Source organism: Melanerpes formicivorus, unplaced genomic scaffold (genome assembly GCF_026170545.1).
Source record: "Melanerpes formicivorus ecotype bairdi unplaced genomic scaffold, bMelFor1.0.p_v2 SCAF_24, whole genome shotgun sequence".
Classification (NCBI taxonomy): Eukaryota; Metazoa; Chordata; class Aves; order Piciformes; family Picidae; genus Melanerpes; species Melanerpes formicivorus.
This window is the reverse complement of record NW_027142376.1, coordinates 6,870,691-6,895,213: the sequence shown is the minus strand read 5'-3', so window position 1 is coordinate 6,895,213 and position 24,523 is coordinate 6,870,691. Positions and strand designations below refer to the sequence as shown.

General features: G+C 51.8%; 1 protein-coding gene across 4 annotated transcripts; it reads right to left on the bottom strand.

Moving 5' to 3' along the window:
• Positions 1-962: 962 nt before the first annotated feature.
• Positions 963-23,857, bottom strand: MATCAP2 (microtubule associated tyrosine carboxypeptidase 2). Of its 4 annotated transcripts, XM_068152743.1 has the most exons (7): positions 23,605-23,856; positions 16,991-17,667; positions 9,236-9,379; positions 8,425-8,557; positions 6,746-7,051; positions 5,703-5,800; positions 963-1,274 (listed from the first exon to the last, which is right to left on the bottom strand). In XM_068152743.1, the coding sequence occupies exons 1-7, from the start codon at positions 23,627-23,629 to the stop codon at positions 1,113-1,115; spliced, it is 1,545 nt and encodes a 514-aa protein (XP_068008844.1). In that variant the 5' UTR covers positions 23,630-23,856; the 3' UTR covers positions 963-1,112. The 4 variants fall into 4 exon arrangements, with proteins under 4 accessions (XP_068008844.1, XP_068008845.1, XP_068008846.1 ...); XM_068152744.1 differs by lacking the exon at positions 5,703-5,800 and having other exon boundaries at positions 23,605-23,857; XM_068152745.1 differs by lacking the exon at positions 6,746-7,051.
• Positions 23,858-24,523: the final 666 nt, after the last annotated feature.

Sequence of the window (24,523 nt, the reverse complement as noted above, 5' to 3'; positions counted from 1 at the left end):
TGAAGGGAGGTTGTAGCCAGGTGGGAGTTGGTCTCTTCTCCCAGGCAACCAGCACCAGAACAAGAGAACACAGTCTCAAGCTGTGCCAGGGGAGGTTTAGGCTGGAGATGAGGAGAAAGTTCTTCACTGAGAGAGTCCTTAACCATTGGAATGTGCTGCCCAGGGAGGTGGTGGAGTCACCATCCCTGGAGGTGTTCAAGAGGGGATTGGATGTGGCACTTGGTGCCATGGTCCAGTCATGAGGTCTGTGGTGAGAGGTTGGACTCAATGATCTTTGAGGTCTCTTCCAACCTTGGTGATACTGTGAGTGTTGCTAGCTCTGGTGAATCGTGTCCCTGAATTTACTTCAAGCAGCTCACCCCACACTTCTGCCCAGCTCTCCTCCCAAAACTCTGCTGTGTTGAACTTCCTGGGCATGCTCTGCTCCTGCCCCTTTTCAGAGTCCAGCTAACCAGACTGAGCACTGGACAGCTGAAGAGGTGGAAGAGTGTCCCTTTCTGAGGGGATACTGGGGGAGAACTTTGCTACCTGCTGACAGCCTTTAAAACAGCAACACCTGCCTTGGGTTTTGTAAAAGCTGAGTCTGCCAGTAAAGCAAAACCCTTTTGTAGCACCACAGAGCTCAGACCCCTGCTTCTGTGCAGTGTTTGCAAGGCTTTCTCTCTCCAGTGATGACCTGGTGGGTAAGGGTGAGGCAGACAGCAATGCAGAGTGATCTACAGCACTTCTGCTGTCATGAGCTGTGAAAGCCATGTACCAGGGGGAATTTCTCCTCTTTCTCACCTCCTCCACCTCTAAACCTGTGGGAAAAGGCAGGATATTACCACAGGCAGTGTCAAGCACCACACCCAAGCACACAAACCAGAGTAGGTGGCTGGACACAGCACTGCAGGGGAACTCCTAAGCTGAATTCTAAACCAAAGCACAAACTCTTCAAAAATAATCAGTGTGGCCTCACAATCCAAAGGGAACACAAAAGGCCTTGTTCTCAATTCCACATGTTCTGTCCACCCTTCCCCTCCCTCCCCACCTCTCAGAAGTCCACTTCTGCAAGCTCTGGGAGGGGCAGATGCACAGCCTCCCAGAGTCAAGGGGCTGGTGGGCTCCTGTGGCTAATTGATGAGATCCTGGAGCTCCTCATCAGTCAGTTCATTGACCTCCATGATCTTCTGCAGGTGCTCCATGTAGCGGGCATGGTCCTGCAGGAAGTGTGGCACCCTCCTGTTCTCGGTCACGGCCAGGCCCTTCAGGCGCTCCACGTCCTCGTAGGAGATCTGCAAGGAAGGACGTGGCTGAGTTGTGCATTATAGTCCTGGCCCCTCTCTGCTGCAACAATGAATCCTCTTAGCATCACAGAGACCTCAAGCATCATCCAGTTCCACCCCCCCTGCCATGGGCAGGCACACGTGTCCAGAGAAGGGCAAGGAGACTGGGGAGGGGTCTGGAGCACAGCCCTGGGAGGAGAGGCTGAGGGAGCTGGGGTTGCTTAGCCTGGAGAAGAGGAGGCTCAGGAGAGACTTTCTTGCTCTCTACAACTACCTGAAGGGAGGTTGTAGCCAGGTGGGGGTTGGTCTCTCCTCCCAGGCAAGCAGCACCAGAACAAGAGGACACAGTCTCAAGCTGTGCCGGGGGAGGTTTAGGCTGGAGGTGAGGAGAAAGTTCTTCCCAGCAAGAGAGATTGGCCATTGGAATGTGCTGCCCAGGGAGGTGGTGGAGTCACCATCCCTGGAGGTGTTCAAGAAAGGCTTGGATGTGGCACTTGGAGCCATGGTTTAGTTGTCAGGAGGTGTTGGGTGATAGGTTGGACTGGATGACCTCTGAGGTCTTTTCCAACCTTATTGATTCTATGATTCAATGACAGGGTAGAGATTGGGTTTGCCTCTTGGCATCAGAACCTTCTGGGTGCAGGAGTGGCACTCAGACATTTCCCAGCTACTAGAGGGCCTTTTTCTAATGACTGCTGAGATCTTCTCTGTAGTCTTATGGTGCTGCAAATTAGGACTTCAAGTCCTGAGCTTGCAGCAGCTCAAGGTGCTGTAAATGATGGTGCAGAAAGGATGAAAGCTTTGGCTGTGCAACAGCTACACAAGCTGCCCTGCAAACCCAGCAGAGGACTCTTTGGGCAGCTCTCCAGCCTGATGAAATGTGTGTGGTTGCTGCTTTGTCTACAAGCTGTGCATTGCTGGGCACCCTACAGATAGAAGCATATGTGCTGGCAAAGCCCACCAGCCTGGCTCTGCTTGCTGACTGGCACAGCCTATTTCCTCCCCACAGGCTTGTGCCAGGTGGCTTGAGGGTGAAGCTTGCTCCTTTCAACCTTTTTGAGCCCATGTTCCTTCTCAGGAGCTGAGCAGTGCCCAGCTTGGGTTCCCTGGAAGCAACCTGCCACCACAGCAGGTGGTGGTTTCTGTTCAGGAAAGATTCAAGTGAGCATGAGTGATCCACCAAGGTGTGAGGGGCACAGGAGGGCTCTCTGGAAAGGCAGGGCAGTGTCATTCTGGGTGCTAAGTCTGATCCATAGGGGCAGGCAGAGACAGGTGCATCTCACTGAGGCTCCTGGCAGGAAAGCCCAAAAGGAGAATGAAGGTGCATCTGGGTAGCCTTGTGTGTGTTTTCAGCTGCAGTGACAGAACCCAAACCCACAGCCATGCCCAGGCTGCTGCTTGAAGGTGGTGCGGCATGAGAGCTGAACACCACACGTGGAAGTGGATGTGGAGGAGCTGTCTCCTCTCAGTCTGGAGATAACAGCACTAAAAGAGATTAAACACTGACCTTCCTTCCTGCCTCACCCTGAAATCCTCCCTCTTCTCCTCCCAAAGGAAAGAGAAAGGAACCTTTCCCTCTCCTGGCCAAGTGGAGGCCCTCAGGGATCAGTACTGGGACCAGTCTTGTTTAACATCTTTGGTGACATGGAGGCACTGGCACAGGTTGCCCAGGGAGGTGGTGGCAGCCTCATCCCTGGAGGTGTTTGCAGCCAGGCTGGATGTGGCTGTGAGCAAGCTGCTGTAGTGTGAGGTGTCCCTGCCCATGGCAGGGGGGGTGGAACTGGCTGATCCTTGAGGCCCCTTCCAAGCCTGACAGTTCTGTGATTCTATGATTTACTGCTGCAAGCAAGAAACAAGGCCCTGTGACCCCAGGCATGGTTTGAATGGGATGAACTGCCTCAGGCCTTGCAATTGCTAAAACAAAAAGACAAAGCTGACATCCTGAGGAGCCTGAACACAAAATCTCACCCACTGTGCCAAGAGGTTGTCTCCCTTCCCACATGGAATTGAAATCATTGCCCCAGGTTAAGAAAGACTGAGGCTAAACCAGGCCACATGCTCACATCTGTGGGAAACACAGTAGGAGGTGACACTTGGCTGCTTTTGCTGTTTCAGACTCTGGCAGAGATGCTGCACTCCAGCATCTGCACTCCAGCATCTGCACTCCAGCTCTCTTCCCCTGCATGTGGTTGCTACAGGAATGTTTTGCAGCTTTAAAGCTGCTGCTTCTTAAAAGCTTCTTTCCTCAGGCTTCAAGCCCTTTCCTCAGTCACTTTTAGGTACACTGAAGAGCTTGCATGGGCTCTGCTTCCACACACTGCTCTCTGCCACACTGAAAGCAGTGTCAGAAGCACCAGGGAGCCATGGCTGCCCCCCTCAGCCCAGGGCTCCAGCACTCAGATGGGAGCAGAGGACACAGAGGCTTTGGCATTGCTCTGTCTGAAATGCAGGGCTGTGATTTCACAGCTGTCTCACCGACTTGCCAAAGCACCCAGGGGGCTGCTTTTGTCCCCTGCTCTGTCCAGGCTTTACAGAATACAGAATTAACCAGGTTGGAAAAGAGCTTTGAGATCATCCAGTCCAACCTATCACCCAACACCATCTCATCAACTAAACCATGGCACCAAGTGCCTCAGCCAAGCTCTTCCTAAACACCTCCAGGGATGGTTACTCCACCACCTCCCTGGGCAGCACATCCCAATGGCCAATTCCTCTTGCTGGGAAGAACTTTCTCCTCACCCCTCAGCCTAAACCTCCCCTGGCACAGCTTGAGACTGTGTCCTCTTGTTCTGGTGCTGCTTGCCTGGGAAAAGAGCCCAACCCCCACCTGGCTACAACCTCCCTTCAGGGAGTTGTAGAGAGCAAGAAGGTCTCCCCTGAGCCTCCTCTTCTCCAGGCTAAGCAACCCCAGCTCCTCCAGCCTCTTCTCACAGGGCTGTGCTCCAGACCCCTCCCCAGCTTTGTTGCCCTTCTCTGGACACCTTCCAGCATCTCAACATCTTCCTGCTCCTGCCAAGTGAGAGCTCTTGGGCTTTTGAAACAAGCTGTGTGCAGATTGATCACCTTGCAGCAAGTCAACATCCTTCCTAAACTGAGGGGCCCAGAACTGGACACAGTACTCAAGGTGTGGCCTAACCAGTGCTGAGCACAGGGCAGAATGACCTCCCTGCTCCTGCTGGCCACACTGTTCCTGATGCAGGCCAGGATGCCATTGGCCCTCTTGGCCACCTGGGCACACTGCTGGCTTGGGTTGCATTTGCAAGGGCACCATGCCCAAGGCAGGCATGCTGAGAAGGATGAGCTGCTGCTGCAATGCAGCACTGAGACTCTTCAGAAGGCAGGGAATTTCCCCCCCCCCTCTGCTGGGCTTTTCCATGTTTAATTTCTGTGTCTTTGCTCTTAGCCTGGAAGACACACCAGCTGGGCTTAATACTCCCTTTGGAATGACTTGGTCCTCCTGTTCTACCCTCAACAAACAAGGAAATCACTCTTTAGAGTGTGGATAAACCCCTAATGGCCACAGGCTAGGTCTCAGGGCAAACTTCACATTTCTCTGCTCACAGAATTTGTTTTTCCTGAGAGTTTATGGAGAGAGACTGGAGCAGGCTCAGGGGAGGGTCACTAGGGGGATTAAGGCACTGGAGCATCTCTCCTATGAGGAAAGGCTGAGGAAGCTGGGACTGTTCAGCCAGGAGAAGAGAAGGCTCAGGGGGACTTTACCAGTGTGTAGAAACACCTGAGGGCAAGGAGCAAGGATTGACAAAGCAGCTGGGCTCTCCTCTGCATTCCCCACTGGCAGGGCAAGAGCTGGGGGGCACAACATTCTGTCTGAACACAGTGAGGGTGCTTCAAACACAGGCTTCCCAGGGAGGCTGTGGAAGTATTAAAGAAGTGGAGATACTCCAAAAGCCTAACTGGACCTGGTCCTGGGCAAGCTGGTCTAGCTGAGCCCACTTCATTAACTGTGGGGCTTGGACTAGATGATCTTGAGAGAGAGGAGGTTTAGACTGGAGCTTAGGAAGAAGTTCTTCAGTATGTGGATGGTGAGACTCTGGCACAGGCTGCCCAGGGAGGCTGTGGCTGCCTCGTGCATGATGAGGCCTTGAGCAGCTGAGTCTAGTTGAGAGGTGTCTCTGCCCATGGTGGGGAGGTTGGAGCAGATGATCTCTGAGGTCCTTCCCAGTGCCTTGTAAAGTGAGGAAAGGAAAGGCTGAGACATAGGACCACAAAATCTTAACCTGGCAAGTGAGGAATGAAGGAAATCTGGTAGAAATTCTTCTAGGCCCTGCAGATATGTTGTAGCTGGCAGGGTGTTAATGCAAGGTGGTGCACAGAAGAGAGCTTTCCAGAGCAGAGCACAGTGACTCAAGAGCTTCTTCCAGGCAGGCCTGCCCCAGTGACAGAACTGTGCCCCTTGGGAGAAGGGAGTCCACCCACCTTGCCAAGGGCTGTCAGGAGATGGAAATCAATGGACTCCCTGTACCTCAGGATTCGGAGGATGCCATCCAGGTACACCTGGTCCTTGTTGAAACAGCCTGAAAGGAACCAAGATACATTGCACTCTGTCAGGGGGTGTTCAAGGCTCATTCTCAAAAGCCACTCTGGGCAGAACCAAGGCCTGCAGTGGCAGGACAAGGGGCAATGGCTTCAAACTAGGGAAGAGCAGATTTAGATTGGGTGTTAGGAACAGGTTCTGCACCACAAGGGTGGTGGAACACTGCAACAGGTTGCCCAGGGAGGTGGTTGGGGCCCCATCCCTGGAGATAGTCAAGGTGAGGCTCAACAGGGCTCTGGGCAAGCTGATCTAGTTGAGGACTGGACTGGATGACCTCTGGAGGTCCCTTCCAAACCAAATCATTCTCAGATTCTATCAGCAGCACAGCTTTATGAAAACCCCCCAATATTTAAATCCCAGTCCTTGAAAGCCTTCCCAAAAACTAACCACAAGGCTGAACCCTCCAGCCAGAGAAAATAACCAAACATGAGGCTAGAGAAGGGCCTGGGGCACATGGCCTTGGAGGAGCACCTGAGGGAACTGGGGGTGTTCAGCCTGGAGAAGAGGAGGCTGAGGAGAGACCTCATTGCTCTCTACAACTACCTGGAGGGAGGTTGGAATGAGGAGGGGGCAGCCTCTGCTCCTTGGCAAGAGACAGGCCCAGAGGCAATGGTTCCAAGCTGCACCAGGGGAGGTTCAGGCTGGATGCTAGGAAATATTTCTTCCCTGGAAGGGTTCTCAAACCTTGGAATGTTCTGCCCAGGGCAGTGCTGGAGTCACCACCCCTGGGGGTGCTGCAGCAGCCTGTGGAGCTGGTGCTCAGGGACATGGCTTAGTGCTGACCCTTCAGTGCTGGGTCGAGGGCTGGACTGGATGAGCTTGGAGAGGTCTCTTCCAACCAGATCCATCCTGTGCCTCCCACTTGTCCCTTCTGCAAAGGTGTCACCGTGTGAGAGGCTGCAGGAGGGCAGCAGAGGGGCCCCACCTGGCTGCGAGGTGTCGGTCCAGCCCCGCTTGGCTCGCACGCAGTAGTCCCACCTCGTGTTGGGGTCCTTGACAAACTTGCCCACGTCCTGGAAGAGCTGGCTGAAGGACATCTGGCTGGCCTGGTAGACCGTGTAGTAGAGCAGGGCAGCCCTCCAGAGGAAGGGGTCCTTGCGGAAGAGGACGCTGTGGATGCTGGCCAGGCCCTCCTCGGTGGGGTTGATGGGCTTCAGGCCGTGCTTCCGGCGCCCGTGCCACGTGCACCAGGGCTGGCTGCTGTTGTTGAACCCCCGGAAATAATGGGTGCCTGCCAAGCAAGGAAGGGAGGAGGGACTGAGAACGGTGGCACCCGATGAGCAGAGGAAAATGCAAACTGAAAGGAAGGGGATGCCCAGTCCAGGATGCTGGGCACTGGGGAAAGTGCCAAGCTGAGCCTGGTCTGCAACAGAGAATTCTGCCGTGGGGGAAGCTTGGCACAGGGCATTTATTCACCTACTGAATCGTAGAATGCTCTGGGTTGGAAGGGACCTCCAAAGGTCATCCAGTCCCAACCCCTTGTGCAGTCAGCAGGAGCATCCTCAACTAGCCCTGTCCAGTATCTCCAGGGATGGAGCCTCAACCGCCTCCCTGAACAACCCGTTGCAGTGTTCCACCACCCTCGTGGTGCAGAGCTTGCTCCTAACATCCTAACTGCCTGCAAGTGGGGCTCCCAAAAATGCCTAAGAAATGCAAATGGCAGCAGGACTTGAGTTCCCCACATCAGTGGCAAGGAATTCTCCAAGTCTCTTACATACTGAATGCCTCTAGCACAGGCTAGGCACTGTGGTGGGCAGAACTGAAGGCAAGGGGCAGAAGTGCTGCCTGCTGGAAGAGCCCTACTGCATCCTTGCCAGGGGTGTGTCCCCTCACAATGTGAGTCAGAGTGGTTCAAGGCCACTGCAGGGCTTCTGCAGGTCTGATGCACTTCATTAGAATAGAATAGACCAGACCAGGTTGGAAAAGACCTTCAAGATCATCGAGTCCAACCTATCACCCAGCACCATCTAATCAACTCAACCATGGCACCAAGTGCCTCAGCCAAGCTCTTCCTAAACACTTCCAGTGATGGTGACTCCACCACCTCCCTGGGCAGCACATTCCAATGGGCAATCACTCTGTGTAGAATTTCCTCCTAACCTCCAGCCTAAACCTCCCCTGGTGCAGCCTGAGACTGTGTCCTCTTGTTCTGGTGCTGGTTGCCTGGGAGAAGAGACCAACCCCCACCTGGCTACAACCTCCTTTCAGGCAGTTGTAGAGAGCAATGAGGTCTCCCCTGAGCCTCCTCCTCTCCAGGCTAAGCAACCCCAGCTCCCTCAGCCTCTCCTCACAGGGCTGTGTTCCAAGCCCCTCACCACCTTTGTTGCCCTTCTCTGGACACGCTCCAGCAAGTGTTGCTTCTGTGACCTGTGCTGGATTCTCTGATCCTGCTCTGGCAGGGGGGGTTGGACTGGATCTCTTTGGAGGCCCCTTCCAACCCCTAACATTCTGTGATTCAAGAGGTTTCTCCTTCCCCCAGGGACACTTCCAGCCCAGGTTCTTTAGAGAGGGCCCTTCCCTGCTGGTGTGTCTGTGCAGTGCCTGGCCCATCCCTGCAGAGGCAGCCAGCATGCCTGCAGGCCCTGCCCCGTGCCCTGCTCATACCAATCTCGTGTCTCAGCATCCCCTCCAGCCAGTGCTCTCGTGCAGTGGAGATGTTGATGGTGAGCGTGGGGCGGCCGTTCACCACCGTCATGGAGGCTCGGGACAGCAGGTCCTCTGTCAGGTGGACCACGATCTGGAAATGAGAGAGGGCAGGTAGACAAAGGGCTCTCCTCTCACCCCTATTGCTGCTGCATTCAGCTGGTCAAGAGTTAGACTGGGCACAGCCAGGGTCAAAATGCAATGGATGGAATAATCTTCTAGTGATGGAGGAACGGGCTCCCAAATGGGCCCTCAGGTCTAACATCTGCAGAGATCATACACTCATAGACTCATTTGGGTGGGGAAAGCCCTTGAAGATTATCAAGTCCAACCATTCTCTAGCTCTGCCAAGGCTGGGGCAAAACCATGACCCTCAGCACCACTCCTCTGCCTCTTTGAAACACCTCCAGGGTTGGGGATTCGGCCACCTCCCCTGTTCCAGTGTTTGGGCAGCCTTGCAGACAAGAAGTTTCTTCTCATGTCCAGTCTAAACCTTCTCTGCTGCAGCTTGAGGCCATGTCTACTCCTTCTATCACTTGTTCTTCAGTTCTACCTCAAGTATCTGACAGGTGAGCTCTCAAGTTCTGCAGCTCTGTGCTTTAAAGCAGCTATCCTTTCCCCACCCTTTCCCCCCTGTCACAGGCTGAGAGCTCAGCGCCTGCAGCATCACTTCAGAAGAACAAAAACTCTTCTGGTAGTGGAACCCTTGGGGTTTTTCCATCAAGCTCCCAAACTCAGAACTGTCTCTTTCCTGACCCAGTGCAGGACTTACCTCCCCAAGACAGCCTTCTTTCACCATGTACTTCCTGACGTGATTCCAGATGCGACTTTTGGTCAGCAAGCTGCCTCCAGTGGCCTGCTCAAACCTCTCATAGCTTCCATATTTCTGCAGTGTCCTCTCCATAATGTTAATAGACTACAAAACACAAATGCACAGCAAATATGAACTCAATCTGTGGAAAGTTTCCTAGGCATCAGCCTCAGACTGTGTCAGGCTGGCCATAGGCATTCATGGGATCACAGAATTGTCAGGGTTGGAAGGGACCTCAAGGATCATCCAGTTCCAACCCCCAGCACTGATCCCTGGGGGCCTTCCCCTGGTTAACAGCTCTCCAGCTGAACTTGGCACCATTGATCACCACTCTTTGGACTACTGTGTAACCAGTTCCTAATCCATCTCACCTTTCTGGGAGTCTGAGCAGTGTGTAGTTATCCTGGGGTAGAATTGTTAGGGCTGGAAGGGACTTCAATGATCATCCAGTTCCAATCCCCCTGGCATGGGCAGGGACACCTCACACTAGATCAGGCTGCTAGATCTATATCCTTCCCTCCCTCTCATTATCTCTTTTGCTTGTTTGTTTTCTTAAATCTTTCTGCTTTTTTCCCCTAACTCATTGGGAGTCACTATCGAGCCACAGTCATTAGGTACAGGCTGACACACTCTGGAATCAGTTTATACCAGCTTCAGACTAACCCCAAAGTACTGGGGGGAAAGATTCTGATCAGCCCATCTTGGGCCCATGTGCATCAGCTTGACCCAGATCATCAATGTCATGTTTACCTCTTTTCTCTTTAAACTGGGGAATGTTGCACAGTTGCCTTGTGGATCACAGAATGCTAGGGGTTGGAAGGGACCCCCAGAGATCATCCAGCCCACCCCCCTGCCAAAGTAGGATCACACAGGGCAGGCCACACAGGAATACATCCAGGAGGGTTTTGAAATTCTCCACAACCTCTCTGAGCAGCCTGCTCCAGGGCCCTAGCACCCTCACCCAAAGAAGTGTCTCTTCATGCTGAGGTGGAACCTCCTGTGTTCCAGCTTGTACCTCTTGTTCCTTGCTCTATCACTGGGCACCACTAAACAGAGCCTGGCACCTTCATCCTGACACCTACCCCTCAGCTATTGATAGACATTGATCACATCTCTCACAGGCCTTCTCTTCTCCAGATTAAACAGCCTCAGGACTCTCAGGCTCTCTTCATAGGAGAGATGTTCAAGTTTTGCTCTCCATTACACCCTCTCCAGCAGCTCTCTCTTGAACTGGGGAGGCCCAAACTGGGCACAATATTCCAGCTGTGGTCTCAGCAGATGTACCAAGTGGTGGAGTCACCGTCACTGGAGGTGTTCAGGAGGAGACTTGATGGGGTGCTTGGTGCCATGGTTTAGTTATTAGGTGGGTTGGATTGGTTGATAGGTTGGATGTGATGATCTTGAAGGTCTCTTCCAACCTGGTCTGGTCTGGTCTGGTCTGGTCTATTCTATTCTATTCTATTCGTCATAAAGACATTTGCAGATTGCCAGCAGGTTTCTTTTTATGCTTCTCTGAAGAAGTTCACAAAGATCAGCAATGATAGTATCTGAAGGGGGCTACAAGAAAGCTGGGGAAGGACTTTTGAGGGTGTCAGGGAGTGATAGGACTGGGGGGAATGGAGCAAAACTAGAAATGGGTAGATTGAGATTGGATGTTAGGAAGAAGTTGTTCCCCATGAGGGTGGTGAGAGACTGGCACAGGTTGCCCAGGGAGGTGGTGGAAGCCTCATCCCTGGAGGTTTTTGCAGCCAGGCTGGATGTGGCTGTGAGCAAGCTGCTGTAGTGTGAGGTGTCCCTGGCCATGGCAGGGGCGTTGGAACTGGCTGATTCTTGAGGTCCCTTCCAACCCTGACAATTCTGTGATTCTATGACTGCCACCTGGCTTCATTTCTTGGCAGTTTCTAATCCAGGAAAGTTGAGTCTTAGCCAGGCAGACCTGTAACTAGAATAATAGTATTTCTACCAAAAAAATATCTCCTTGCCATGAAATTCTCCTTCAGAAAGGAGAAGGGAGAGAAGAGGAAACTTCAATCACAGAGCTTTCAATGAAACCTTTAATTTAAATCATCATACCTCCCTCCAAATGACAGAGGCAGGTTGCACTAGACAGACAAAGCAGGATCAACACTTCTGCTGCTTGTGGGTGGAAGGCAGAGCACCATGCCTATGATCTGAACTCTGCATGTGGAAGATGTGACTGGTGAGGTACCAAATGCTTATGCCCAGAAATTTACCTCCCAGTGTGTCATCTCACACCCCTAGAAGAAAATATGGCATGGAACAGAACAATGCCTATAAGGTGATCTGAGCTCTGTGTGTTGAAGGTGTTCCTGGTGAGGTACCAAATGCTCCTCCCCAGGAACCTCCTTCCCAGCATGTCATTTTCCACCGTTGTGGCCTAGAATATGCTTCTTGCCCAGCTACAGGGAACAGCTTTTGTCATAGATAAGGCACCAGAAGCTCCCAAGAACCTCACAGAGAAAATAGAATTACTGATATGACTCTTAAAAAACTAAAAATCATAGAAGCAATAAGGTTGGAAAAGACCTCAGAGATCATCAAGTCCAACCTTGCTGTGCCTGCAAAGAAAGCACTGCTAATGAAGGTGAAAATGTTGCAGACTGAATCTCTTTCTACAGAGCACATTTAGATCCTTGCATGAAGCTGTTGTAAGATGCTTGTTGTTTCCAGACTGGCCTATTGCCCACAAAAATTAGGATTCATGTTCTAGCTCTCAGTTACTAACCATCTCATTCTGATCCTTTTATTTAATTCTCAAGCTGAAACCAAGCAACCCTGAGATTGCTACCAAAATCCATAAATGCCAGCTAGATGCACTCTTAAACTCCGGGAGGAAAGTGATCAGAGAGATCATAGAATCCTAGAACTGTCAGGGGTGGAAGGGACCTCAAGGATCAGCCAGTTGCAACCCCCCTGCCATGGGCAGGGACACCTCACACTACAGCAGCTTGCTTACAGCCACATCCAGCCTGGCTGCAAAAACCTCCAGGGGTGAGGCTGCCACCACCTCCCTGGGCAACCTGTGCCAGTCTCTCACCACCCTCCTGGGGAACAACTTCTTCCTAGCATCCAGTCTGAATCTACCCATTTCTAGTTGTGCTCCATCCCCCCCAGTCCTATCACTCCCTGACACCCTCAAAAGTCCCTCCCCAGCTTTCTTGTAGCCCCCTTCAGATACTGGAAGGCCACAATTAGGTCTCCTTGGAGCCTTCTCTTCTCCAGACTGAACAACCCCAACTCCTTCAGTCTGTCCTCATAGCAGAGCAGCTCCAGCCCTGCTTGTCCTTGTAGCCCTTCCCTGGACACCTTCCAGCACCTTCAGATCCTTCCTGTAATGGAGACTCCAGAACTGGATACAGTACTCCAGGTGGGGTCTCAGCAGAGTGGATTAGAAGGGCATAATCACCTCCCATATCCTGCTGGCTATCGCTTACCTGAATGCCAAAGAAATACTGCACCTGGTGTTTAGCATTTCTTTGCCTGCCTCTAATACTTGTTGTTAAGCTGGAAGGGCCTCCTAGCTGGATCTGAATTTCTTCTTCAAGAAGCACAATTAGAGTAGATTATTTCAACACAAAGGCTTGGCTTAGCTTAAAAATAAGAGGGCTGTCATTTTGGGGGTGTTAAGCAATCTGCAAGCAAAGAATCTACCTGCTGGGTCTCACTGCTGTGATTGCCATTCTCAGTGCACCTGAGACTCCACAGTTAAGTTTTTATTTACATGGGAGCAGAGGGCTTATGCTGCACAGCACCAATGATGAATCAGAAAGTGAGGTGTAAACAGAAAGCTGTTGTTGGTTATTGCAGATCTGTGCCACCAGTTCAGACAATCACAGAATGGGAGGGGGTTGGAAGGGACCTCTGGAGATCATCCAGACCGATCCCCCTGCTGAAGCAGGTTCACCTGGAGGTGGTTGCACAGGATTGTGTCCAGCTGGGGTTTGAAAGTCTCCAGGGAAGGAGACTCCACAACCTCTCTGGGCAGCCTCTTCCAGTGCCCTGGCACCCTCAGAGAAATATTTGCTCCTGTTCAGAGGGGAACCTCCTGTGTTCTGGTTTGTCCCCGCTGCCCCTTGTCCTGTATCCCTTGTGACATGAGGTTCCCTGTTTGGAAAAGCTTGTCAGAGTTCCATACTGCCTTTCCAAAGCATGGTGATATAACCAGAGTGGGAAGAGGACTGGTTCTGTCATTATACAGATAAGCACTGGGGTTTGTCTCTCAGGTCCAAGTTGAAAGCAAGGGGTTGGGTTGGTAGTGGTTTCCTGGTGTATGGTGGTGGTGGTGTGTTGGGGTTGGTTGGTTTGCTCTCATGGGGGCAGATTATTTCCATAACAAAAGTATTATCAATATATATTAATAGCTTCATAGAATGGTTTGGGTTGGAAGGGACACAGGATGGGACCAAGTCCAAATTCCCTGCTAGTGCAGGACCATAGAATCCAGCGCAGGTCACACAGGAACACAGCCAGATGGAGCTTGAAAGTCTCAAGAGGAGATGCCACAACCTCTCTGGGCAGCCTGTTCCAGTGCTGTGTGACACTCACAGTGAAGAAGTTCCTCCTCATGTTGAGGTGGAACCTCCTGTGCTGCAGCTTACACCCACTGCCCCTTGTCCTATCCCAGGGTGCAGGCTCTTCTCAGTTGCACCCTGTGGTAGGACAAGGGGCAATGGATATATACTAGAGCAGATCACACAGGAACACATCCAGGTGAGTTTTGAATATCTCCAGAGAGGCAGACTGCAAACTCCTGGTTCCAGTGCTCTGTGACCCTCACAGGGAAGAAGTTCCTCCTGATGTTGAGGTGGAACCCCCTGTGCTGTAATTTATATCCACTGCCCCTTGCCCTATCCCAGGGTGCAACTGAGCAGAGCCTGTCCCCTCCCTCCTGACCCCCAGCCCTCAGATACTTATAAACATTTATTAAGCTCTCTCTCAGTCTTCTCTTTTCCAGAGATCTCTTAGCCTCTCCTCATCAGGCAGTGCTCCAGTCCCTTAATCATCCTAGTAGCTCTAAAGACCTTAAAGATCATCTAGTTCCAACCCTGCTGCCATGGGCAGGGACACCTTACACCAGATCAGCTTGCTCAAGACCTCATCCAACCTGTCTGTATAAAAATAGGCTTCCTGCCTTCCTGTAAACTCAGATCTGCATGGAGAGGAACATTTCTGAAGCTAGTGGTAGACAAAACTGAGTGAGTGCCATCTGCTGGGCTGGGAGCTGTGTTAAAAGCTGCTTTTTTTTTTGGTCATTTATGTCAAGAGCAAGATATGGGTGTTCAGCATTTTGAGGAGCTGATCTTTGAAGAAAAGCTTTTCTTGCTGAGACCTGCTGCAGCTTCAATTCAATTCTATGAAAGAATTTGCATCCTCCTTGGTGCAGGAAACATTAGATTATGAGGACAGCCTGAGGAAGCTGGGGTGGTTCAGCCTGGGGAAAGAGAAGAATCTGGGAGGTCTAAGAGCAGCCTTCTAGCACTTGAAGGGGCTTACAAGAAGGCTGCAGAGGGACTGTTTAGAGAGGCCTGTGGGGACAGGGTGAGGGGCAGTGGTTTGAAATGAGAGAAGAGTAGATTTAGATTGGATGCTAGGAACAAGTTCTGCACCATGAAGGTGGTGGAACACTGGGACGAGTTGCCCAGGGAGATGGTTGGGGTCCCATCCCTAGAGATGTTCAAGGTGATGCTCAACAGGGCTCTGGACAACCTGAGCTAGTGGAGGATGTCCCTGCTGACTGCAGGGGGGTTGGACTGGAGGAGCTTTGGGAGGTCCCTTCCAACCCAGACCATTCTATGATTCTCTGACTATTTAAAGCCTTCACTGCTTTTTATAAAGCTGTTCTCATGCCTGTATTTTCACAGTATCACCAAGGTTGGAAGAGACCTCAAACATCACCAAGTCCAACCTGTCACCCAAGACCTCATGACTAAACCATGGCACCAAGTGCCACATCCAATCCCCTCTTGAACACCTCCAGGGATGGTGACTCCACCACCTCCCTGGGCAGCACATTCCAATGGCCAATATTCATATTATAAAGAAGGATAACTCATGGTGCAGCAGGAGCTCTTTACAAGTTAAATATCACTTGAAACAAGAGTCTCCATTTAGAAAAGTTTGTTAGACTTAAACATACTCATCCTAATAGTGGAAAGAGGACTGGTCCTAGTATGATATGCACATTGGCCACAACAACCCCATGCAGAGCTACAGGCTGGGGTCAGAGTGGCTGGAGAGCAGCCAGGCAGAGAGGGACCTGGGGGTGCTGGTTGATGGTAGGCTGAACATGAGCCTGCAGTGTGCCCAGGCAGCCAAGAGGGCCAATGGCATCCTGGCCTGCATCAGGAACAGTGTGGCCAGCAGGAGCAGGGAGGTCATTCTGCCCCTGTACACTGCACTGGTTAGGCCACACCTTGAGTCCTGTGTCCAGTTCTGGGCCCCTCAGTTTAGGAAGGAGGTTGACTTGCTGGAATGTGTCCAGAGAAGGGCAACTAAGTTGGTGAGGGGCTTGGAACACAAGCCCTATGAGGAGAGGCTGAGGGAGCTGGGGTTGCTCAGCCTGGAGAAGAGGAGACTCAGGGGTGACCTTATCACTCTCTACAACTACCTGAAGGGAAGTTGTAGACAGGCAGAGGTTGGTCTCTTCTCCCAAGCAGCCAGTACCAGAACAAGAGGACACAGTCTCAGGCTGCGCCAGGGGAGGTTTAGGTTGGATGTTAGGAAGAAGTTCTATACAGAGAGAGTGATTGCCCATTGGAATGTGCTGCCCAGGGAGGTGGTGGAGTCGCCGTCATTGGAGGTGTTCAGGAGGAGACTTGATGGGGTGCTTGGTGCCATGGGTTAGCTGTTTGGGTGGGCTGGATTGGTTGATGGGTTGGACACAATGATCTTGAAGGTCTCTTCCAACCTGGTTTGGTTTATTCTAAATAAATAAAGGTTTATTCTAATAAGCAGTGGTTTTTTGTCACTCAGGTCAAAGTTGAAAGCAGGGGTTTGTTGCTCCTGCAGGGTTTTCGGTTTTGATAACTCAGAGAAGCCAAGGAATGAGTTACACAGGATGGGAGCATCTGTAGCACGTTAGCAGTGTGGCTGCAGAGTAAGGGAAAGAAAAAAACACCCAAGGAGGGAGAGTCTTTTAAAATGTTACTTCCCTCTAGAATGAAATTTAGCACTGCTTGATTGAGCTTAATGTATATGCAAATATCCTTTCAAAGTTGATTAAAAGAAGGAACATCAACATATGCTTATCCAATAACTATGACCTCAAATAACTCCTATCCCCTCCCAATCCCTGTGTCACCAAGAGGATTGGCAGGATTTCCACTTGGCTTTTTTCCCCTCCCCTCTCTTCATTAAAGCCTATTGAGGCATTTCCCCCTCTACTGGCCTCTGCTTCACTGCCTAAAAGGCTTTCTGGAATTCAATTATGTTTCCTGTAAACCCATTTGATAAGGAACTGTGCCTTTCCCTACAGAAGCCTGGAAACATTAGAAAAGCTTTCCATTTTTTAATCAACAAAAAAAACCCATGTTCAGTTCTACTACTGCATTGTCATCTTTCATCAATGCAGGATGCAGGAGGATGCAAAGGAGAAGCAAGTTGCCACAAAGAAAGCCAAACTGCACCTTAAGAGATGGAGGGAAAAAACCAATCAGTGGAAAATGAGAGGGTGGGAAGGGGGCAAGGTAACTATACCTGCTTAAGAAACCTGTCAGATGCATGACTGTGCTTAGCTAACACGTTTGGCAGAGCAGGATTGGCATACTCAAACTGAGGGTTGTACGTGAAGTCCGACTTGAAGAATTTCTCCTTCTCCTTCTCCACGTTGCAAGGCTTGATGGCAGTCAGCAAGCAGAGCTTCTGCCCGGGGGCATCCCCTTCTTTCCCGGGGCTCTTCGAGCTCTGCGATTGCTTGGGCTTTGCCGGGTGTAAATGCCTCTTGGCTCTGCCTCTGGGTCGGGCAGGCAGCGCCGCGCCGCCCCCCGACACCGCGATGCTGCCGGGGAGCTTCCCGCCGGCGGAGCCCGGGCCGGGGAGGCCGGCGGAGGGCTGGGGGCCGGCGCGGTACCAGCCGCCGCTCAGCAAGGGCAGCGGCCCCGGGATTTTGCGCTGCTCGCCGCCCCGGGAGGCGGCAGAGCACCTGGGGGCTTTCCTGTGCTTCTTGTGGTGAGCAGCCGGCTGCTTTTGAGCGTGGTGCTTCTTCTCCTCTTTGCTCTGCAGGAGGACGTTGTAGCTGCTGGTTCCGGTGGTAAAGATGTCCTTGAGGATGCCAGGTGGCGGGTGCTGGAGGCTGTTCTCATTGTTGATGTTCAGCTTGTGTAGGCTCAGGATTGATTTCTTAGAAAGCTCTGTCTTAGGCCAGTGAAGTTTTTCTGCATTGAGGGGAGAAGGGAAAACAAAACATAAAGAGAAGCTGAGGACAAGTTTGGCCCTTTCACACAGCAAAACTAACCTTAAGAACTCAGAACTGCAACATAAATGAAACACAGAACTGAACTGCAGGCACACCAAGTTAATCTTGACTTCTAGACACATGGGGGGCTTGTGTGTGTCTATCACTTCTGGACAATCAGAATGAGGCTTAGAAGATCCAGCAAAACAAGTGTAGGACTTTCTGTTTACTATTACATGAGCAGGACCCTGACAGGCTGCAGAGCTGAGCCCATGACAGCCTCATGAGGTTCAACAAGACCAAGGGCAAGGTCCTGCAGCTGGGTCAGAGCAATCCCAGGCACTGATAAAGACTGGACAGGGACTGGCTTGAGAGCAGCCCTGAAGAAAAGGACCTGGGGGTGCTGGTGGAGGAGAAGCTCAACAGGAGCCAGCAGTGAGCACTTGCAGCCCAGAAAGCCAACCACATCCTGGGCTGCATCAAGAGAAGCAGAGCCAGCAGGGCCAGGGAGGTGATTCTCCCCCTCTGCTCTGCTCTGGTGAGACCCCACCTGGAGCACTCTGTCCAGTTCTGGAGCCTCTATTACAGGAAGGATCTGGAGGTGCTGGAAGGTGTCCAGAGAAGGGCCACCAGGATGAGCAGAGGGCTGGAGCTGCTCTCCTGTGAGGACAGACTGAGGAATCTGGGGCTGTTCAGTATGGAAAAGAGAAGGCTCTGAGGAGACCTAATTGTGGCCTTCCAGTATCTGAAGGGGGCCTACAGGAAAGGTGGGGAGAGACTTTTGAGGGTGTCAGGGAGTGATAGGACTGAGGGGAATGGAACCAAACTAGAAATGGGTAGATTGAGATTGGATGTTAGGAAGAAGTTGTTCCCCATGAGGGTGGTGAGAGACTGGCAGAGGTTGCCCAGGGAGGTGGTGGAAGCCTCATGCCTGGAGGTTTTTGCAGCCAGGCTGGCTGTGGCTGTGAGCAAGCTGCTGTAGTGTGAGGTGTCCCTGGCCATGGCAGGAGGTTGGAACTGGCTGATCCTTGAGGTCCCTTCCAACCCTAACAATTCTAAGATTCTATGTCCCTGCTGACTTCAGAGGGAGTTGGACTGGGTGACCTTCGGAAGTCCCTTCCAGCCCAGCCCATTCTAGGATTCTATGCAAGTAAGATTCCTTCAGTGCATGGAGCCACCTCTCTTGCTCTGCCAGGTCTCTGGCACAGAGCAGCTGCACACAAAAAAGTCACTGAGGTTTAAAACTGTGCTGGTTGTCCTGGTTTGTTAGAAAGAAGTGATCTCTCTTCACTAGCTAGCTCTAACCATCTCTATCTCTCACCAACCAGTTCATCCTAGAACACTTCTCTGGACACCTTCCAGCACCTCCAGATCCTTCCTTTAATATGGGCTCCAGAACTGAATCTTTCAGTATCTAAAACTATGGATGTGTATGAGTACTAGATTCTAAGTACACTGAAAGTCTTCTTAGCTTCCTACTGAAAACCTTCTTGACTATTGGGAAAGTTGTTGTGCCATTGTCCTGGTCTTCCTGGAACAGGATCCTAGACTAGCCATGGTCTGCAGGTTGCTAGCATCTCTGAGTCAGCCAGAACAGCTGACCTGAGTTGGCTACCTGTGAAACTGATAATCACAGAATGATAGGGATGGGAAGGGACCTCTGAAGGTCCTATAGTCAACCCCCCTCTCCTTGAGCAGGAAGCTATGTAGACAGGTGGAGGCTGGTCTCTTCTCCCAGGCAACCAGCACCAGAACAAGAGGACACAGGCCCAGGCTGTGCCAGAGGAGGTTCAGACTGGATGTTAGGAAGAAATTCCTTATAGAGAGAGGGATTGCCCATTGAAATGGGCTACCTGGGGAGGTGGTGGAGATGCCATCACTGGAGGTGTTTAGGAGGAGACTTGGATTGCTTGGTGCTATGGTTTAGTTGATTAGATAGTGTTGGATGATAGGTTGGACTTGATGATCTCAAAAGTCTCTTCCAACCTGGTCTGGTCTGGTCTATTCTATTCTCTTTTATTCTATGAGCTGGGAGGAATGGCACAAATGAATCCTGCCACAGAGAAATGCCTGCTGTTGCTGCTCCTAAAACAAAAGGATCCAAAGAGCAGGAGATGTGGCCAGAGCTTGATTAAAGCCTGCAAAAGGGATTTGAGCTTTAGCCCACAGATATACATAGCTGAGCTGTAATTACTTCACATACAGTAATTATACTCTGAATGGAACATTAGCAAGAAATCATTACATGCCTCCTAGGGTGGGGGGGGGAATAAATTAATAATCTATGGTAGTTTAATTTATGGTAGCTTCATTTCAGCTTGGTTTTCAAAGGAAAATTAGATTTTGCTCCTGACACAAGCACCAGGACAACTTATTTTATGCTCCTGGACCTCTGTGTCAGTTCCATGTCAATCTGTGATCTTTGGTTCTCCTGAAAAATGCTGTCCTAAAAAGACAGAGGTCCCATCTGCATGAGCATATGAAGGGAAAGCTATAGCCTGGGCATTTTCTCCACTGGAAAAAGAGAGATAGAATCACAGAATGGTTAGGGTTGGAAGGGACCTCAAGGATCAGCCAGTTCCAAGCCCCCTGCCATGGCCAGGGACACCTCACACTACAGCAGCTTACTCACAGCCACATCCAGCCTGGCTGCAAAAACCTCCAGGGATGAGGCTTCCACCACCTCCCTGGGCAACCTGTGCCAGTCTCTCACCACTCTCATGGGGAACAACTTCTTCCTAACATCCAATCTCAATCTACCCATTTCTAGTTTTCCTCCATTCCCCCCAGTCCTATCACTCCCTGACCCACCCCCTCAAAAGTCCCTCCCCAGCTTTCCTGTAGCCCCCTTCAGATACTGGAAGGCCACAATTAGGTCTTCTCAGAGCCTTCTCTTCTCCATACTGAACAGCCCCAACTCTCTCAGTCTGTCCTAATAGGAGAGCAGCTGCAGCTCTCTGCTCATCCTCGTGGTCCTTCTCTGGACACCTTCCAGCACCTCCAGATCCTTCCTGGAACAGAGGCTCCAGAACTGGACACAGTGCTCCAGGTGGGGTCTCAGCAGAGTGGAGTAGAGAGGAGATAGGAGCACTGCATCATTCTCTCCTACTAAAGAATGCAAACTCAGTTTTCTGTCACAGTAAGTTTGTGAATCCTCTTTCTACACTTGGCACAGGAATGTGCTCCTTGGCATTCCTGCTCAAATTCTGTCAGATCCCCCTCATTACATACAAGACAACATGCCTGCCTGGCTTACCTTGCTTTACCAGGAGCTGTCATGGTGAGGAACCACAGTTCCCATCGGAAGGAAAAAGCATCAAACATGCAGCCAGGGTGCGAGCATCAAACACACCACCAGGATGCTGGGCAGTGAGCATTTTAGAACACAAGGGCACAAGCCCTATGAAGAGAAGCTGAGGGAGCTGGGGTTGCTTAGCATGGAGAAGAGGAGGCTCAGGGGAGACCTTCTTGCTCTCGACAACTCCCTGAAGGGAGGTTGTAGCCAGGTGGGGGTTGGTCTCTTCTCCCAGGCACGCAGCACCAGAACAAGAGGACACAGTCTCAAGCTGTGCCAGGGGAGGTTTAGGCTCAAGGTGAGGAGAAAGTTCTTCCCAGCAAGAGAGATTGGCCATTGGAATGTGCTGCCCAGGGAGGTGGTGGAGTCACCATCCCTGGAGGTGTTCAAGAAAGGACTGGATGTGGCACTTGGAGCCATGGTTTAGCTGTCAGGAGGTGTTGGGTGATAGGTTGGACTGGATGATCTCTGAGGCCTTTTCCAACCTAATTGATTCTACAATTTCTTTTTGTCCAAAATCAAAACCAAAGAGGTTTGAGTTGATTTTTCTAATGTACAGGAATTCAAGCAATGTGAGCAACAAGGAGACAGTGGCATTTGAAACTGAGAAAAAAGAGAGGAAAGTATATAGACATGGCAAGCAAGATTCCTCCTTTGCCACATTCTGCAAATGCACAATTACATTGCAAAGACCCTTTTGTAAGCTTCAATAATGAGGTGCTGTGAATGGATTAACAGCTACAGGGAGCTTATGAGCCCTAGGCTCTATGGTCTGTGGGTGCAGAGGGATGTAAAAGGAATATCCTGCAACAAGCAGGCAATGGAGAGATTTATGTATCCATACTGTTCCACTGCCTCTCAAATACTACAGGTTTGTGCCTGTGGAACAACAGAATCTGATCAGAATCCCCTCTATCTATACATCTATCTATCTACACTATGTTTTCTCATCACTATAAAACACCTTGAAGGTTTACAAACACCCTTGATTTGATCAGAAAGGGTGAGGCAACTCAAACTCCACAGCACTAGAAGGTCTGTCCGTGACTGGAAATGGTTTTGCTGTAGAATTAGCCAGTGAGCTCCTGTAAAAAGCTTCACAGAACAGGTTGCCCAGGGAGGTGGTGGAAGCCTCATCCCTGGAGGATTTTAAGGCCAGGCTGGATGTGGCTCTGAGCATCCTGCTGTAGTGTGAGGTGTCCCTGCCCATGGCAGGGGGGTTGGAACTGGCTGATCCTTGAGGTTCCTTCCAACCCTGACAATTCTGTGATTCTGTGCTGCGATACTTTCTACTTTCACAGCTAGTGGTTAACTCTTTTGATGCTTAACCTAAGAATTTCCCCCTCAAAAAATATCCACCTCCTTCCTTTCCTCCAGTCATGCAACAGGGCTGCAAGAACAAGGGCATGTTTCAACCACAAGCCAGCTTTTTATGTCTGATTTATTAACTGCCAGTGTCTGTGAATAACTTGCCAACTCTCTCAAATTAAATTATATAGCACAGTAACAACAACTAGAAGTGAAGAACTGGCCCTAATGGAATCAACTAACAAACTCTGCTTCATTTAATAGACCCAGGATCTAATCACACAATTGATTTATAGACAGACTAGACCCAGGATGAAATTCCCATCCAAGCAGATCTCTAGCGTGCTCAACTGCAGCCCAGCTACGTGCAGGAGTATTTGATGGGGGAGGATAGACCTCAAATAACTCTTTCCTTTTGAGCAATCTTAATCCTTACAGATTGCAGTTCTTGTTGCACAGCCCTAGGGATGCTCTGTCTGATTCCACGGACTTTATTTCTACTCCTACCCACGCACAGATGGAGCAGTGTGTAAACTACACACCCGAACAAAAAGAGTAGCTGTAAGAAATACTGATTCTGACTGGGACAGTGGTGCATGAGGGGATGGTGAGACACCTCTGTGAGATGGAAGATCTCTCCACTAGCTCTCATCTAGACAGATTTCCCCACGACAGAATAACATCGGCTTGAGGCAGCTGAAGAAATGACACAATGAGATGATGCCAAATGCAGACAAGGAAAACATCCGAGTGAAAAACGTATTCAGCAGCAGCAACGGTGTTGCAGATTTTTCCTGCATACCAGAGATACACCCAGCCCTGATGGGAAGAGGGTTTGACACCACACAAGCCCCTTCCTTCCACCTTAGGCTTTTGTAGTCGAAATACAAGGTGTGATAGGCGCGGGTCATAAAGATTTGGCAAGTTAGCTGCAAAAACGGCAAAGCAGAGAGTCAAGCCGGGAAAGGCACCCACGTCATGTGTACTACGCTCTACCAGCGGTTTTGTTTGCACCTTACACCCCTCGCTCCGCTGATAGTTGGGTGTCCGCTCCCCGCTGTGCCTGGCCGGCCGCAGGGCCCTCGGGCAGCCAGCTTCGCACCGCCCTTCCTCGGGACAGGGAGATGCGAGGCACCGTGCCCCGCTCCCCACGGAGCGGCTACGCTCACGGACACCCCTCGGCACCTGGCCGGGCGTCAAAGCGCCCCAGTGCCCCCTCCTCCTGCCGCCGCAAGCCCCTCGCCGAGCCGGTAACGCCCAAGCCGCCCGGTGCCCGGTCCCGCCGCAGGCTGCCGGCCCGGGCGCGGTACTCACCGGTGACACGGATGGACTCCAGCATGGTGCTCCGCCGGCACCGCCGCCGTTCTCCCCGCTGGCCTCCCGCCCCGCGCGGGCGGTGGGCTGCCGCCTCCTGTGCGGGGAGGAGCGGCGAGCCCCGGGGGGAGGCGGCGCTGGGCGCGGCGCCGGCTTTGCCGGTCTCGCCGTCTCACCCGCGCCCTGCCGCCGCCCCGGCCCCGGAGCCCAGCGCCCGGCCCCGGCGGCCAGCGCCCGGCCCGCCCTGCACACTACAGGTTCCGGGACGCCCGAGCTGCGGCGTGGCCAGGCCAGGGGCGAGCTGCACCCTGGGAGCTGTAGTGCGGGGGATGGAGAGGCCACATCGGTGTCCCGGGATGGCCCCGGCCAGCTGAGTACCAAGCTGCAGCCAAAAAAACATCGTCCTCCGTGTCACACCGGGACGGCTCGGCGTGAGGTGCCAGCAACAGGTCCAGAGGCGCCTGGACAAGCTGGAGAAGTGGGCCCGTGTGAACCTCAGGAGGTCATGTCCTGCACATGGGGCAAAGCTATCCTGGTATTGATCCAGGCTGGAGGATGAAGGAATTGAGACCAGCCCTGGGGTGAACTTGAGGTACTGGTGGATGAAAAGCTGGAGATGAGACAGCAACGTGTGCTCACTGCTCAGAAAGCCCAACTGTACCCGGGCTGCATCGAAAGCAGCACAGCCAGCAGGTTGAGAAGCCATCTGCACTGCTGTGTCCAGCTCTGGAGCCCTCAGCCCAGGAAAGACATGGACCTGTTAGAGCTGGTCCAGTGGAGGGCACAAAACCGGTCAGACAGCTGGAACACCTCTGCTGTCCAGACCGGGTGAGAGAGTTGGGGTTGTGCAGCCTGGAAAAGAGAAGGCTCCGGGCAGACCTTGCTGTAGCCTTTCAGTATGTAAGGGGCTCCAGGGAGC